The 18,051-nt window shown below is 39.3% G+C and overlaps 1 protein-coding gene across 2 annotated transcripts; it reads right to left on the reverse strand.

Moving 5' to 3' along the window:
- Positions 1-16,860: 16,860 nt before the first annotated feature.
- LOC102853822 (mortality factor 4-like protein 2-like) lies at positions 16,861-17,727 on the reverse strand. 2 transcript variants are annotated; one of them, XM_006883796.1, is made up of 2 exons: positions 17,573-17,628; positions 16,861-17,509 (listed from the first exon to the last, which is right to left on the reverse strand). In XM_006883796.1, the coding sequence occupies exons 1-2, from the start codon at positions 17,626-17,628 to the stop codon at positions 16,861-16,863; spliced, it is 705 nt and encodes a 234-aa protein (XP_006883858.1). The 2 variants fall into 2 exon arrangements, with proteins under 2 accessions (XP_006883858.1, XP_006883857.1); XM_006883795.1 differs by having other exon boundaries at positions 16,861-17,727.
- Between the last annotated feature and the right edge of the window lie 324 nt (positions 17,728-18,051).

The raw sequence follows: 18,051 nt of genomic DNA on the forward strand, positions 1-18,051 counted from the left end.
TAAGATTTTAAGCAATTTACCACCCTTTGGGTTGGAGCACAGTTTCTTACCCATTAGGCCACCAGAGCTCCACAGAGCAAGTCTGTTGGTTGGTGCCTTTTTCAACAGCATGTACTAACTTAATGTTGCATTTTGATAACTCATAAGAGATAAGACTTGAGTAAATTTTTGCACACTTAATAGACTGCAGTATAGTGTGAGCATAACTTTGGTATGCACTGGGAAACCACAAAATTCATGTGATTCGCTTTAGTTTTACAGCCTTTTTTTTTCTCTTGACAAATACAAATTTGTTTAGTTTTTATATAAAGGGTTGTCTTTTGCTTTCTCAGTACTCAGAGTAAAGCTTGGAAGGAGGAGTGGCATCCACTTCCGTAATGGAAACCCTATGAACGTTGAGGACTCTCCTTCATAGGGTTGCTATGAGTCACCTGCAGCTCGACGGCACTTAACAACATACCAGAATTGGCATGAAATTTGAAGGTAGAAAATATAATGAAGGAGCTAGTAAAAACAAGAATCATCATCAAGTCAGTGCACACCTTATAGGACAGTAAAACTGCCCAAGAGGATTACCAAGGCCGAAAATCTTGACAGAAGCAGATTGATGGCACCTTTTCCCACAGGTCAGGTGGTAGGGTCTAACTCAAAATTTAGGTTTCCAGGCAAGTGCTTAACCACTATACCACCAGGGCTTATTTATACAATGTAGAATACCCTACAGATGTAATATGAGTGTTTTTGATCGACTGTTGATTCTCGTTTAACAGATGTATTTGAAAAAGTGTTTTTGAGATTCTTTATAGCTGGTGAGCAAGATTTAAGTCAAGCCTTAGAGTAAAAGTGAATATTGCCAGATATAATCTGGTTGCCATGGTGCCAAGAAAATGATCCATTTTAAACATGGCATCTATTAGGACAAGAAGGATTTTTTTTTCCCAAGAAGGATTTATTTAGATGGAAAGGTTTACTCTAAATATGATAATTAAGTGAACCTTCCTATTTCATCCTGCATTAAAAGTAAGTTGTCTGCAGCTGCTTTTCTGTAAATGGTGCTCTTTTTGTAGAAAACAAATATGTAGAGAAATAAGATTTTTATTTTCTGAAAGTAATAAAAACCTATTAAATTTCTCACTGACTCACCTTTTTATTGAACTTGAGAGTCGGTCAAGAAAATTGTTTCGATCCCTTCAATGTATAGGTAAGGAAACAGAATGATGAAGTAATTCACTTAGACCTCAGCAAGTTAATGGTAAAACTACTAGACCAGATTCAAGTATTGTTACTCCAGGCCAGCGCTCACTCTATGCCATACTGCTTACCATGTGTAGTGCACAGATACATGCAAGTGTTGCAATAGGTATTTTCATGGTAAACTATGTTAATGCTCTTAAGTGCCACCCCAGTTGGTTCCAACACAGTGCCCTATCTACAACAAAACAAAACACCACCTGGTCCTACACCAGTGTTAGCATTGCTGTAGTCACTGTCAATCTATTTCAGTGAGGGTTTTCCTCATTTTCATTGATTCTACATCAACCAGGATAATCTTTTTCCAAGGACCTCCTGATAACATGTGAAAGATACGTAAATAAATCTAACCATCCTCACTTCTAAGACTGCCTTGTATCTTCTTTTTTTTTTTTTAAAAAAAAATTATTTTTCATTTCAATGAACATCTACAGAGATTTTGAAATTCCATTCATTCATTGTTGCACCCTTCTCCCCACTCACCCACCCCTCCCCCCCATGTATCTTCTTTTGGAAGCCCATGGTGTATTCAGTATTCTTTGCCAGCACCACAGTCCAAAGGCATCAGTTCTTCAATCTTCCTTTCATTGTCATCCATCATATGCATATGAGATAATTGACAATATCCTGTCATCCTTCATATGCATATGAGATAATTGGCAATATCCCAGGTCAAGAGTCCCATATGTCTCAAAGTAGCATCCTTCCTTGTTCTTTGCTGTTTTAAAGAGGTCCTTTGCAACAAATTTGCCCAATGAAAAATATAGCTTGATTTCTTGACTGCTGATTCAATGCATGTTGATTGTAGATCCAAATAAAGCTAATTCCTTCAGATGTGATAGACCATGTCCTTTGATAAGTATTTGTTGAGTAAATAATCTTAAGAGTTGCTATTTTAAAATAAGATACATTTTCTTTTAGAAGTTCCAGATTGGTTCTTCATAAAACACTTTAAAAAGGAATTTCAAATGTATTTGTGTGAAGGAAATAGTTGTAGGATTAAGTATATAAGCTATTTGTTGTTATTACTGTTGCCTTGGAATTGTCACCTGTTCATCGCCACACTGGAACAGAACAAAATATTGCTCAGTTCTGAATTGATGATGTGAGCTGTGGTGTTGGAGAAGAGTATTGAATATACATGGACTGCTAAGAAAATAAACAGGTTCATCCTGGAGAGGGTTAAACCAGGATGCTCCTTGGAGGCAAAGATTCCGAATCTTCGTCTGACATACTTTGGACATGTTGCCAGGAGGGACCAGTCCTTGGAGAAGGACGTCATGCTTGGGAGGGTGGAAGGACAGTGCAGGAGAGAAAGACCCATTTATGAGGTGGATTGATTCAGTGACTGGGGTAATGGGGTAGGTGTGCCAGAGACAGTGAGATTGGCACAGGATATAGGACAGGGTTTCAGGTGACTTGACAGCACATAACAATAACCTATGAAATCTTCATGATCACTGATATACAAGAGTCGATTTGCTGTGGCTGTTGTGTCAATCCATCTCAAAGAAGATGTGCTTGTTTTCACTGGCCCTGTACATAGTAGAATAAGTTGTAATGTGCTGTCTAGAAGGAGATTGCCCATATTTCTCTCACAGAGCAGCTGGTGGTTTGAACCATGTGCCTTTGCATTGTCAGCTCATGTCCTTACCACCAGGCCATTAAAGCTCCATAATATAGTTTAGTTTGGATTGATAACAGTATAATGAGTAAATGTTGCTAAGTGCTGTCAAATCAACCATGGCCCATAGCAACTTTCCTGTGCCATCCTCATCATCTCCAATATTTTTGAGTCCATTGTTACAGCCACTGTTTTACTGTAATTCATCCTATTGAAAGTCTTCACTCTGTAATTGTAATTCATCTTATTGAAAGTCTTCTTGTCTTTCAGTGACCCTCCACCTTTGCCAGCATGATGTCTTTTTCCAAGCAATGGCTGCTCCTTATAACAAGCCCAAAATAGTGAGAGTTTAACCACTCTCCACTAAGGGGTACAATGATTGTATTTTCTCCAAGACAAAATTGTCCTTTTGACAGTTTATGGGATATTCTGTACTCTTTTCTAACATCACAACTCAAAGACTTCAATTCTTCTATCATCCTTATTCATTGTTTAACTTTCAGATACATAGCAAGTAATTGAAACGACCATTAATTGGATAAAGTGCACCTTACTCTTTAAACTGACATCTTTGCTCCTCAGAACTTTGGAGAGGTCCTTGACAACAGTTTTTTCCAATGCAATACATCTTTTGATCTTGGCTGCTGGTACAAAGGATGTTGAAAATCCAGCTTTTAAAATTATTTGCTCAGCATACAGATTGAATAGATAGGAAGAAAGGATATAGTTTTACTTTTAACCTATGCAGTGTTTCTTGAATTTTTCAGACAGTAGCTTCTTTATCTTGACATAGGTTTTCCATGATTAAGTGTCTGGGATTCCCATTCTTCTCAATATTAACCATAACTTGATGTGATCAACACAAATGCCTTTGCATAGTCAATAAAACACACATAGACGTCCTGTTATTTTCTGCTCTCAGCCAAGATCCATCTAACATCAGCAATGATAACCCTGGTGCCATGGCCTCTTCTAAATTCAGCTTGAGTTTCTGTCAGTTCTCTGTCAATGTACTGTTTTAGTCATTTTTTAAAAAATCTTCAGCATTTTACTTGCATGTGATCTTAATGATTTTATTCAATAATTGCCATGTTCTGTTGGATCACTGTTTTAGGGAATAGGGATATAGGGATAAATATAAATCTTTTCCAGTTATATTTGCCAGATAGCTATCTTTCAGATTTTTTTTTTTAGCTCTGCCTGGTGAGCACATCCAGGGCTGCCTCTGTTTACTGAACTATGTCAATTGATATCTGCAAAAGGAGCAAGGACAACACGAAGTTGTCTGGGTCTGATCTCTACCAAATCAACAACGGGAACTGCCCCCACCTACGTCATCCACAATACAAAACCAATTCCTATGAAGTCAGACATAAGTTCCACTCTCCACATGCCTTTCTGTTAATTCCAGCACCAATCTTAACTGCCCTATAGAGTCCAAAATCTGTTGCAGTAGGTACACAGACTTCATGAAAACATATGATCATGGGGTTGATTAGGGAATTTAACAGGTTACAATTCAGCCTGGCAATGTGATACAATCTCTCAGTCATGACAGCTTCTGAAGTGTACACACAGGCGCCTCAGCCTCATGGCTTTAGGTCACTACCACTAACCCAGTCCTCCAATAAGGTTGGGCAAAGGTTCCTAGCTCTGGTGCTGTGGACTAGGAACCAGTACCATGATCAATTCTGTCTCACTTTAGGACAGAGGTCAGGTCTCTGGTTCAGGGAAGAAATGATTCACACAACTTTTGCTGATACAGGTGGACCATGTGCTTGTAGGACAGACAGAATTGAGGCTCCTGGAGGAGATTAAAAGTTTTATCCTAGAGAAGTAGAAAGAGAATGTCCCAGATGCAGTCCTCTTTATAGGAACTCTGGGGTACAGACCACGCCCTCAGAGAAACTAAAGGTGGCCATTTTGGTCTTGCCTTCTAGTAGAGTGCAGCCTCAGAATATATCCATTCTGTTTGCATGTTCCTGCCAGGCCATATGGCAAAACCAAAGACAATGGTCTAGGAAAACCATTTATGAGCAACAGACCTATTACACCACATTAGCTCATCAATTCCTGGGGCCTTATTTTTTGCCAAAGCCTTCAGTGCAGCTTTAACTTCTTCCTTCATTACCATTGGTTTTTCGTCATACACTATTTCCTGAAATGATTCTGTGTCAGCCAATTATTTTTGGTATGGTAATTCTGTAGTCTTTTTGTCGTCTTTTGATGCTTCCTGGATCATTTAAAATTTTGCCCATACCATCTTTAGTATAAAAATCAAGGTTTGATTTTGTTTTTAAATTCTTTCAGCTTAAGAAATACCAAGTAAGCAAAGAACAACGCTGATGAGATTGTGGAGAAATTGAAACCCTTATTCACTGTTCCTGGGAGTGTAAAATGGTGCAACCACTCTGGAAGGCAGAATGGCGCTTTCTCAAAAAGTTGGAAATAGTAATACCATTTGACCTAGAAACTGCACTACTGGGAATATACCCTAAAGAAACCAGAACTGCCATCCAAACAGATATATGCACACCCATGTTTATTGCTGTGTTGTTCATAATAGCAAAGAGAAGTAACCCAAGTGCCCATCAACAAATGAATGGATAGAGAATCAGTGATATATTCACACTACAGAATACTACACAGCACTTAAAAACAAGGATTTAATAAAATATTATACAAAATGGTGACCCTGGAGGACATTATGTTGAGTGAAATATCTCAGTCACAGAAGGACAAATACTGCATAATGTCAGTGTTATAAAGCATGACTGACATTAGGGGTTGGGGAAACTAAGAAAGGAAGAGATAATGAACACTGCATTTAAATAGATGAGGGAAAGAACTGTTTAAAAGAAATATATGATCAGGTATTATTTGCATGACAATAGTTCAGAATAAGAGATGCATAGCAAATCAGACTGGGGGGGCGAAGGGAGGGAGGAAATTGTGCAATGATGAAAATAAAAAAAAACTAGGAGGGGAATGTAAGGAGGAAAATGTGCGACAATGAATGAATGGAAATCCAAGTTTTCTGTAAAGTTTCATTAAAATATCAATTGAAAAAAGGATAAAAATAAAAAGAAATAACAAGTGAACTCTTCTCTATTGTATTTTCTGACTCCAACTCTGCATATTTTGTTAAAATACTTTGCTATGTAGTATACTATAGTACAGTACAGAAGAGTATGCAATAGCTGTTGTGTACTATAGAGTTGGAACTGACCCATAACTGACCCCCACATCAGGTTTTCAGAGGCAGTAACTTACATAGGAGATAATGGCCCATCTTCCTTCTGCAGAGCAACTGATTGATTTGAACTGTGTATCTTTGTATTGGCAGCACAGTTCCTTACCATTAAGCTACTAGAGCTCGGTATGGTATGGTATGGTATGGTATGGTATGGTATGGTATGGTATGGTATGGTATGGTATGGTATGGTATTAGTAGTATTGTTGTTGTTCTGCACCATAGAGTCATAAACGTCCTATAGCTAAACCTCTAGTGGGTTTTCATAGGCAGTTAATTGCACAGGAAGAGATTTCCCATCCTCATGCTTTTGGGATTGCAGAGCAACTTCTTGCCACTAGCTCACCAGAGCTCCCCAAGTGTTAGTATTGCTGTTTTTAGGTGCCGTTGAGTTGAGTAGTATAAAATTGTTTATAATATTATTGTTATGTGCCATTAAGTCACCTGTGACTCATAGCGATCTTATGATAGCGATCTTCCAAGCAGAATGTCCTTCTCCAAGGACTGGTCCCTCCTGCCTACATGCCCAAAGTATGTTGAGACAGAGCCTCAAAATCTTAGCCTCCAAGGAGAAACATGATTTCATCCTCCCCAAGTCAGACCTGTTTGTCTTCTTGATGGTCTATAGTGTGTTCAACATTCTTCTCCAGCACCACAACTCAAAGTCATCAATTCTTCTATCATACTTAGTCATTATCCAGCTCTCTGATACATAGCAAATAATTATGGCCTAGATTAGGCGCACCTACTACTCTCTAGACTGACATCGTTGCTTCTCAGTACTCTGGAAAGGTCCCTGACAGCAGATTTACCTAATACAATTCACCTTTTGATTTCCTGACTGCTGGTGCCAAGAGTGTTGATTGTGGAGTTAAGCAAGCTGTAAATGTTAACAGCCTCAATCTCTTCATCCATCATGGTGCTGCCAATTGGCCCAGTGGTGAGAATCTTTATTTTCTTGATGTTGAGCTTCAGTCTATATTGAAGACTACAGTCCTTGACCTTCTGCAGAAATCGCTTCAGGTCCTCCTCAGTTTCAGCAAGTAGGGTTGTGTCATCTTCACAATGTAAGTTGTTGATGAATCTTCCTTACATATTCTCTATATATATATTACATCTATTATGCAAGTTTTATCTATGTTGTTACATACATTATTAAATATATGCTTACTAGTAGATTATATACACTATCAATATAGTATTATGTAGATAATATTTGAAATATTGATCATTCACTGATTTTTTCTGGAAGGCATTTTTTTTTCAGAAATTTAAAAATTTACAAAGTTCATAAGCAATTTAACTATTTACAAAGATGCTCAGAAATATATTTCCCAAGAGGAACTGATTAGTAAATTTTTATTTAACAATAGTACATTGTTATGTACATGTTTTCTTTTGGTTGCAAATAACAATAATTGACTGAGACTACACCTTAAAACAAAGATGAAAAGGACATTAGACCCCTTTAAAATCCAAGAAGCAGAGCTGTAACTAAGACCAGGACCACTTGCTTTCTCCCTGCTGTTGTGACTTATTAACTAAATAACTAAACCCAGCTTCTGCAATTAAGTTCAAAAAGAATTTTTTTTTAAAAATAAAATTTTATCAAACTCACCAAAGGTGCAGATGGCATGCTAAATAGACTGATATTACCAGGAATCTGCCTTAGGCTTAACCTTTTATCTGATGGCTTAGTGGATAAGGTGTTGTGCTGCCAATTCAAGGCAGGTGGTTCGAATCTACCAGTTGCTCCTTAACAGAAACATGGACAGTCTCTTTCTGTGTGATTTACAGTCTTTTAAAAGTCACTGGAGGGTCAGGTATGAGTCAGTTCCTACTTGATGACAATGAAAAAGAGAGAGGGGAGAGTTTCTATTTTAAAATCCTTCTTGACCTGACATATACCATATTTTGAATTGTTAACTTGCTTTGCAACCATAACAAATTACACTATTTCCATTAGTTGTGATATGTTCAAAGAATATAATTTTTTTTAACATTTAAGACAGGTAAAAATTTGAAGGGTGTTACAACATCATAATTAGGCCTTGGTCAATAAACTTGACTTTTTTTTCTTCTTAAGCTTTATTTTTTTTTAAATAATTTTAATGAGCATTTACAGAGATTTTGGATTTCCATTCATTCATTGCTGCACTTTTCTCCCTGCCCAGCCCTCCCCCACCCTAGTTCACTCCTCTCTTTCAAAAGTAAAAGAAACACTCCCTCCCTGGTACACAATCCCCCTGCACCCCTCCTGCCACCCCAAGTACATTCCACTATGCAGCCTTAATTGTGGACTCTTGTGATAACCATAATACCCTATCATACATCGCTTTTAAATTATTCACTCCCTCATCTGTTTCAGTGCAGTATACACAATTTATCCAGTTTTTCTCAGTCTTACCCCGACCCTGATATCAGTCCCATTTTACAACAGTAGCACCATGCAATATTTGTCCTTTTGCGACTGAGATATTTCACTCAGCATAATGTCCTCCAGAGTCACCCATTTTGAATAATATTGCATGAGTTCCTTGTTTTTCAATGCAGCATAGTATTCCATTGTGTGAATATACCACAGCTTCTCTACCCATTCGTTTGTTGATGGGCACCTGGGTTGTTTCCAACTTCTTGCTATTGTGAACAGAACTGCGATAAACATGGGTGTGCATATATCTGCTTGGATGTCAGTTATGGTCTCTTTGGGATGTATTCCCAGTAGTGGAATTGCTGGGCCAAATGGTATCTCTGTTTGCAAATTTTTGAGAAAGCGCCATACTGCCTTCCACAGTGGTTGCACCATTAAACTTGATTTTAAAAATAGTTTTAATTCGCAACTGCAAGCTCAGAGGTGCACAGTTAAATCCATGAGATGCTCTACTAGAGAAGGAGGAACAATTTCCTCCTGTACCCGTCAGATCTGATTTGACAGTACACACAAAAAATAATGAAATAAAAAAATAGTTTTAATTCTATGTATCATTGATCTACTTAATTAACATAAAAACTACATGTTGATTAATACTGAAGTACTTCCCCCCACCCCCCCAGGTCAAACTATATTATTCAGAGCTTTCGGGGGAAGAGCCAAAGAGGAGGGGAAGGCGAGGTTCAATCATGTCGGTCTGGCCAGGATCATTCACACTTCGGAAATGCCAAAAAGCTGAAGTACTTCTATGTAACAAAGATCTTCAATAAAATATCAGTTTGCTGAAGGTAATAGCATACAGACTGAAACTCTCTGACTTTCTCATGGCTTATAATTCAATATAAAACATTTTTGTTTTCCTGTTGTTGTGTGCTCTCAAATCTGATCTGACTGGCACAGGAAGGGATTACCCCTCCTTCTCCAGCAGAGCATCTGGTGGATTTGAACCATGTGCCTTTGGAATTGCAGTGCGCTTCTTGCCACTAGGCCACCAGAACTCCCTTACATAAAAGATTTCTAAGAAGCATTCAATTTTGCAAATTTTGACATTTTATTTCTATGCTTAACCGAGAAAATTTCTTTACTAAGTGCCAGCGTATTAAATGTCTAGAATTAAAAAATGACTTGATGAGAGCCTTGTTAACAAAAGTATAAGCTAGATTGAACAATAGAGATAAAGGATGAGAATAGAATATGTGAGGACAACTATGGACCAGTTTTGGGAATTTATTTTCAAAACTGACCTAAAAAGTTCATTCTAGACTAAGCACATTATTATCATTTCTTAAACTCTGACAGCACTTTGATATGGTGAAAGAGAGGTTACAATTCTTGCCAGTTGAGTTAGTTTGCAACCTAAATTTTATAACATAAAAGTCTAGGCTGGGTTTAGAAGGGGTCTGGTACTAGGGATATTGTAGCTGATGTTAGATGGATCTTAGCCGAAAGCAGAGAATACCAGAGGAATGTCTATCTGTGTTTCATTGACTATGCAAAGGCATTTGACTGTGTCATAACTTTGATCATAACAAACTATGGCTGACTCTGAGAAGAATGGGAATCCCAGAACGCTTGATCGTTCTAATGCGAAACTTATACTTGGACCAGGAAGCAATCATCAGAACAAAGCAAGGGAACACTGCATGGTTCAAAATTGGGAAGGGCGTACGCCAGGGATGCATCCTATCTCCATACCTTTTCAACCTATATGCAGAACAGATTATCCGAGAGGCTGGGCTCTATGAGGAGAAATGTGGGTGGACAATTTATCAACAATCTGTGTTATGCGGGTGATACAACCCTGCTTGCTGAAACTGAAGAGGACCTGAAGCGCCTGCTGCAGAGTGTCAAGGACTGCAGCCTACAACATGGATTGAGGCACAACGTCAAGAAGACAAAGATTCTCACCACTGGACCAATTGACAGCATCAGGATGGATGGTGAAGAGATTGAGATTGTACACAGCTTTAGTTTGCTTGGCTCCACAGTCAACACTCTTGGCACCAGTAGCCACGAAATTAAAAGGCGCATTGCCATGGGAAAGTCTGCTGTTAGGGACCTCTCCAAAGTACTGAAGAGCCATGGTGTCTCTCTGGAGACTAAGGTGTGTTTGATACAGGCCATGGTCTTTGCAATCACTTGTTATGCATCAGAGAGTTGGACAGTGACCAAAGAGGATAGAAGGAGAATTGATGCCTTTGAGCTGTGGTGCTGGAGAAGAGTATTGAGAATACCATGGACTGCTAGGAAAACAAACAGATTTGTCCTGGAAAGGGTTAAACCGGGTGGCTCCTTGGAGGTAAGGATTCTGAGGCTCCGTCTAACATACTTTGGACATGTTGTGAGGAGAGACCGGTCCTTGGAGAAGGACATCATGCTTGAGAGGGTGGAGGGACGGCGCAGGAGAGGAAGTCCCTCTATGAGGTGGATTAATTCAGTGACTGGGATAATCAGGATGGGAGTGTCGGAGACAGTGCGATTGGCACAGGACAGAGCAGAGTTTAGGGCTGTTGTACATAGGGTCGCTATGAGTCGCAAGTGACTCGATGGCACATAACAGCAACAACAAGAACAACAACAAAATTAGTTGAAACATATTATTGTTATTATGTGCTGATGAGTTAGATGTAACTCGTATTTGACCATCTAATGGTTTTTCTGAAGCTGTAATCACATGAGAGGAGATTAACCATCCTGCTCCCAGAGCAAGATTTGGAGTCGAACCATCAGGTGCATCTGATGAATTTGAACCATCAGGGATATGTGATCTTTGGGTTAACAGCACAACTCCCTGTGGACTATACGACAAGAGCTCAAATAGATTTTAGAAAAGCAAATTTGGCAATACCAGTAGGAACACAGACTGGCATGAATACTACAAATAACTGCATCAGTTAATGTCTTGAGGAAGCAACTTACACAGTTGTACCCACATATAACAGCAGTGGGTTTAGTCCCTTTGTACTATGAATTTTATGACAGTTTTATTTAGTATGTCCCACTGTTATTTAGTATCTGACATAGCAAAGAAACTAATGAATGCCATCGTTTGGTTTCTTCAGTAAAATCATGACCCCAGAGCTCATCTGGAATACATCGACATGGATAAAGGATCTCTCTATCATGAAGGAAAGTATTGTCCACTCACCTTGATGGGGGAACTTTGATCATTGTTATAATTGAAGATGTCAGGTTAATATTCCATCGGTGAAGAAAAAGCAGAGTCAATCCTAGATATAAGACTTTAGGAAATAATATCAAATCATTAATTAAAGTCTGATCAGTTTCAGGAGCTCTGGTGGCACAATAATTAAGTGCTCAGCAGTTTGAACCCACCAGGTCTACATGCTTCCTCCCATAAAGAATACATATCCTTGTAAACCCAATTAATTAGATCTACTCTATACTGTCAAGATACTTGAAGTCTTAATCCAGGACAGTACACAGCAATAACACAGTCTAGAGAAGAAACTGAAGAACTTCTGTTCTTCATGATAGCTTGTGAACCCCAGACACTTAAAGGAAATTGGGGATATAGGCAGGTAGGGTAAATATATATCCAAACAAAAGACAATTCTCTTTGAACCAAAACAATGAAAATAAAAGCAAAACAGTAGTTGAAGAGGTGCACATGTGACCTAGGTTAGGTCAATCAATGTCACCTACTGTTGACTAGAGTGATAAATGCTAATGATAACATCAATAACACCAAAGCAATTCCCATGAGGTCAGACATATCCTCTACACTTCTAGACCTCTTTCTGCTCATCTCAACACCAATCCTACTGCTTTGCTGGGTCCAAAAGTTGATAGCTCACAAAACACACAGAACCGTATTGTGGAAGTAAAAAAAGTTATAATCCAGTTTGGTAACAGAATAGTGTTGAGACAACTCCTGAAACATTCATGCAGGCACCTCTGACTTAAGCCTTATGACTTGGTGTTCCCAAGTTCTCAGTCCTGCCAATATTGACTTCCCACTGTCCAACAAAGTTCTCAGTCCTGTCAGTATTGGCTTCCCAATCCCAGCTGTCCAAAAAAGTTCTCAGTCCTGCCAATATTGGCTATCCCCTCCAACTTCAAGGTCTCATCTTATGTAAGGTCTTCAGTTCAGAGATAAATGTTACTGCTGTAGGTGTAGCTGAAGCAGGAAGGGTGTCTTCCATTGTATTGCTTTCTCTTCAGTGGCACCAGAATATCTGTCTCTGTGTCTAGAACTGTTCAATTTATTGGTGAGACTAGCCAACTTGTATAGTATTGAGACTGGCCAGACCCGTTGTGGAATGATAGATAGCCATTTCCCTTGTGGATAGGCTAAACACATCCCATTCACATATTCCCAACCATCTACATGTCGTTATTATTGTTGTTAGGTGCTATTGAGTCACTTGTGACTCATAGCGACCCTAAGTACAACAGCTCTGAAACCTGCCCTATTCTGAGCCAGTCACACTGACTCTGACACACCTACCCCTACTACCTGTTACTGTGTCAGTTTGTCTCATCAGGGCTATTCTCCTGTACTATCCCTCCATCCTTCTGAGCATGATGTCCTTCTCCAAGGTCTGGTCCCTTCTGGCCACATGGCCAAAGTATGTGAGAAGGAACTTCAAAATCCTGGCTTCCAGAGACTTGGCTTCAGCGGAAACTTGGTTTTCTGATAAAGATTATCCAAAACCAACTGACACGGTGCATTGACAGGGAACTACCAGAAATATAAACTGGGATTTGAAGAGGTTGTGGCACTAGAGATATTATCACCAATGTCAGATGGATTTTAGAAGAAAACAGAGTACGAGAGGAATGCCCATTGGTGTTTCATTGATTATAAAAAGGCATTTGACTTTGTGGATCACAACAAATTGTGACTAACCTTGAGGAGAATAGAAATCCCAGACTCTTGATTGTGTTTATACAAAACCTGTACTTGGACCAGCAAGCAGTCCTCAGAACAGAGCAAAGAAACCCTGCATATTTCAAAATCAGGAAAGGAGTGCATCAAGGATGTGTCCTGTCTCCATAGATTTTCAATATGTATATGGAACAGATCACTCGGGAGGTTAGGCTTTTATGAGGAGGAATGTGGTATCAGGATTGGAGGAAGACTCATCAACAGTCTGCAATATGCAGACGACACAACCTTGCTTGCTGAAACTGAGGAGGATCTGAAGCACTTGCTGCAGAAAGTCAAAGACTGTAGTCTTCAATATAGATTGAAGGACAACATCAAGAAGACAAAGATTTACACCACTGAGCCAACTGGCAGCACCATGATAGAGATGGAGAAGAGATTGAGATTGTTAACAATTTCTGTTTGCTTGACTCCACAATCAACACTCTTGGTACTAGCAGCCAAGAAAAAAAAATTAATTGCATTAGGATAATCTGCTGTCAGGGACCTCACTAGAGTACTGAAGAGCAACAATGTCAGTCTATAAACTAGAATGCACCTGATTTATGCCATGGTCTTCACAATTACTTGCTATGTATGCATCAGTGATCTGGACAAAAACTAAGGATGATAGAAAGATAATTAATGCTTATGAGTTGTGGTGCTGGAGAAGAGTATATAATATACTATGACTGCTAGGAGAACAAACAGGTTCATCCTGTAGAGGATGAAACCAGGCTCGCCTGGCATACTTTGGGCTAGTTGCAAGGAGGGATCAGTCCTCGGAGAGCGACATCATACTTGGAAGGGTGTAGGGACAGCACAAGAGAGGAAGACCCTGGATAATATGGATTAATTCAGTGACGGAGGTAATGGAGGTAGGGTGTGTCAGAGACAATGAGGTTGGCTCAAGATAGAACAGGGTTCAGAGCTGTTTTACATAGGGCCACTACGAGTCACAAGTGACTTGACAGCACACAATACTCATGTGCAGGTTCAAATTGAGGTTGGAAAAAATGAAAACAAGTCCTGAAGAATCTAGTCTATCTTATTCCAAATTTCAAAACCATTTTAGGAATAGGTTTGTCCTCCTTACCCTCCTTATCCTTCTCTGTGTGGCTGCAAGGTCACCTCTGAAGCAGGCCTGTCTCACTGCATAGCGCTAAACCAATAAAAATAAAGCAATAAAAAAAATAAAAATAAAGCAATAAAAGTCTTGTGTATTTTTAACCTAAAAAAAAAGAACAGGTTTGAAGCCAAGACAGAGGACAAAGAAAATACTTTTTTTCCTAAGAAAAGAAAAAACTACACATAGACATTAGCAGATGGCTAGCATAGTAATAAAATGGACTGTATCTGTGGAAAAAATCATTAGAGAGGCTTAATATCAGCAGTCAAAACCAGGCTGACTGTGGAACAGATCATTAAAAACTCATGTGCAAGTTCAAAATGAGGCTGAATAAAATTAAGACGTTTCCACAAGAACCAAAATAAAATCTTGAGTCTATCCTACGTGAATTTAAAAATCATCTTTAGAATGGGTTTGAAGCATTTATCACCAGTGATCAAAGACCAGATGAGTTGTGGGATAACATCAAGGATATCATTCATCCATGAAGAAAGCAAGAAGTAATACAAAGCCAGGAGAAAGAAAATCCAAAATGGATGTCAGAAGAGACCATGAAAAATGTACTCAAGTGTCAAGAAACCAAAACAAAGGGAATTGAGAGATGCTGAAGCAAAAGAACTGAACATAATATTTCAAAGGACAGCATAAATTTTTGCTGTTTGTGCCATCGAGTTGCCTGCGACTCATAACGACCCTGTGTACACCAGTCATAAACCTTCCTCTATCCTGTACCAATATCACTGTCTATGACACACCTAACCCCATTGCCCCAATCACTCAATCAATCCACCTCATAGAGGGTCTTCCTCTCCTGCGCTGTCCCTCCACCCTCCCAAGCACAACTTCCCTCTCCAATGACTGGTTCCGCCTTGCAAAATGTCCAAAGTATGTCAGACGAAGCTTCAGAATCCTTGCCTCCAAGGAGCAGCCTGGTTTCACCCTCTCCTGGAAAAACCTACATTATCTATCATGATGCTGCAAATCAGTCCAGTGGTGAGAATCTTTGTTTTCTTGATGTTGAGCTTCAATCCATATTGACGGTTGCAGTCCTTAACCTTCTGCAGCAAGTGTTTCAGGTTCTTTTCAGCTTCAGCAAGTAGAGTTGTGTCATCTGCATAATGCAGATTGTTGATGAATCTTCCTCCAATCCTGATGCCACTTTTCTCCTCATAGAGCCCAGCCTCCCAGATAATCTGTTCTGCATATAGATTGAAAAGGTAAGGAGATAGGACACATCCCTGGCATACACCCTTCCCAATTTTGAATGATGCAATGTTTCCTTGCTCTGTTCTGACAAATGCCTCCTGGTCCACGTGTGTAGGTTTCGCATTAGCATGACCAACTGTTCTGAGATTCCCATTCTTTTCAGAGTCAGCCACAGTTTGTTGTGATCCACACAGTCAAACATCTTTGAATAATCAATGAAACACAGACATTCCTCTGGCATTCCCTGCTTTCAGCCAAGATCCATCTAACATTAGCTATAACATCCCTAGTACCAGGACCCCTTCTAAGCTCAGCCTGTACTTCTCACAGTTCTCTGTTGATGTACTGTTCCAGTCGTTTTTGGATAATTTTCGACAGTCTTGTTTGCATGTGATATTAATGATATTTTTTTTTGCTTTGAAATTTAGAAACAGATTTTATTTTAAGATCTGAAATACAATTCCTAAAATATCAACTTTTCAGAAAATTGCAGCTACACAATGCATTGCCTATCATGTTAGAATGTGTATTAGATTCAAATACAAAAACCATGAAACAAATTACCATCCTTCAACAATTTCTGAGCAAAGATAGAATGCCTAAGGAACAACATAGATGACTTGCAAAGGATGGGCTGTTTTACTTCAAGCACCGTAAAAAAAAAAATAATTAAAAAAAAAAGAGCACAAATGCATGAGTTTTCAGGTATATACATTAAGTTGAACCTTTGGCACTAGGAATAAGGGCATTTTGTCACGTAGCATTAACACATTAGAAAATTGTGTAGTGTCAAAGGGCTGGAACCACCAGCATTCAAGCAATGTTGTCAACTAGGCAATAAAATGTTCTACTAAATATTTCTTCATTATCTAATTACTGCGTACACTGGTAGCAACATTGAAATGAGGAAAGGAGTTTATACTCCTTTTATTTTCTGTTTGAACAGAAAACAAATTTAAACATCAGCCCTGTGATACATTAACAATTTTAGAGAACATCCATTATACAAGAAAAAGACTAAGAACAAAAAGGGTTTACAGATATCTGGACATAACAGTGAGTGGTCAGCAGACCCTCACAGGGCTTTGCGATGGTACTCAGCTGAAGCCACCTTATAATCACTGGCAGTAAACAGGGTTGCAGAATTCTTTGCCAGATATTTTAGGAAATCATGCAAATAACCCAACAATAATGCAAGGCTCTTTTCATCAAGGGGTGTATATGCTAACATTGCCCCAATTCTCACAAATAATCTCAGTAGGTGTGGCGCTCCATAAACCTGGGACATTGGTGCATCAGCGTGAGCAATGAGGATTTCTGCATACTGGGGCCTCTCAAATTTGTAGAGCAGCTGAGTGCCCAACATCACATTGAAGTATTCTTTTATTCCTGCCACAACTTCATTAACCGCATATTCTTTATTGTCGACATTCCCTTGAGATCTCTTGCAATTTGCGTATTCTTCCAGAATGGCATCTACATTCTTCTTAGCTGGGAGTTGAAAGAGTTGCTTCTGCCTGGTAACTAAGTCCCAGTCCTCAACAAGCCATGGCTTTAATTCTTCAGGAATCTTCACCTTAACCTCCACTCTGTTCTTGAATGCTTCTTCGCTTTCAACAGTAGGGTCTGCTCGGGCCCTTTTCTTCCGAGGTGGCTGAGGTGCTTCACTGGTATTACCACCATCTCCATTCCCAGGGCTCTTCTGTTTGTTCTTTCTTGTCTTCCTCACAGATCCTGAAGGAGGGTTCTCTGCAGAGCGACCAGCCCATCTGCCTGGAAGAGCTGGCTCCATATTCTTCTGCTGAGGGCTAGCTGTCTTCTTTCCTGAGGAGGTTCCTCTCATCTTACTTCTCTGCATGTTGCTTCTAGTTGGCTTTTTGAAGTTGTCTTCTTCTGCAGATTGTTGTCCACGAGTTTGAGACCCCTGCTTTCTGGAACTCATTCAACCCTGTTTTTATTCCAACCAAGAACCTTCTTCTCCTTCTAAGAACTCCTAGTGCTTTCTCAGATGGAAGTGTAGAGATTTTCAGGGATGGCCTTTTAGGAGCTGAGTATCCAAGTTTCTGTAATGAGGGATAGTTCTGTACTAGGATCAGACTTTCTGATCCTTACTGTACAAGAAATTGAGTTTTTCTGATGATGACCTCCGTTCCTCCAACCGCCATCGATATTAATGATATTGTTCAAAAATTTCCACACTCTGTTGGATCACCTTTTTTCATGAGAAGATAAAGCAAAATATTATCATGGAATACGCAGAAATCTA

Source organism: Elephantulus edwardii, unplaced genomic scaffold, assembly GCF_000299155.1.
Source record: "Elephantulus edwardii isolate Elephantulus edwardi_28Jun2011 unplaced genomic scaffold, EleEdw1.0 scaffold00030, whole genome shotgun sequence".
Classification (NCBI taxonomy): Eukaryota; Metazoa; Chordata; class Mammalia; order Macroscelidea; family Macroscelididae; genus Elephantulus; species Elephantulus edwardii.

Bases quoted from the DNA above. Each gene is read 5' to 3' on its own strand.
- LOC102853822 (XM_006883795.1), bottom strand. From the start codon at position 17,727: ATGAGTTCCAGAAAGCAGGGGTCTCAAACTCGTGGACAACAATCTGCA.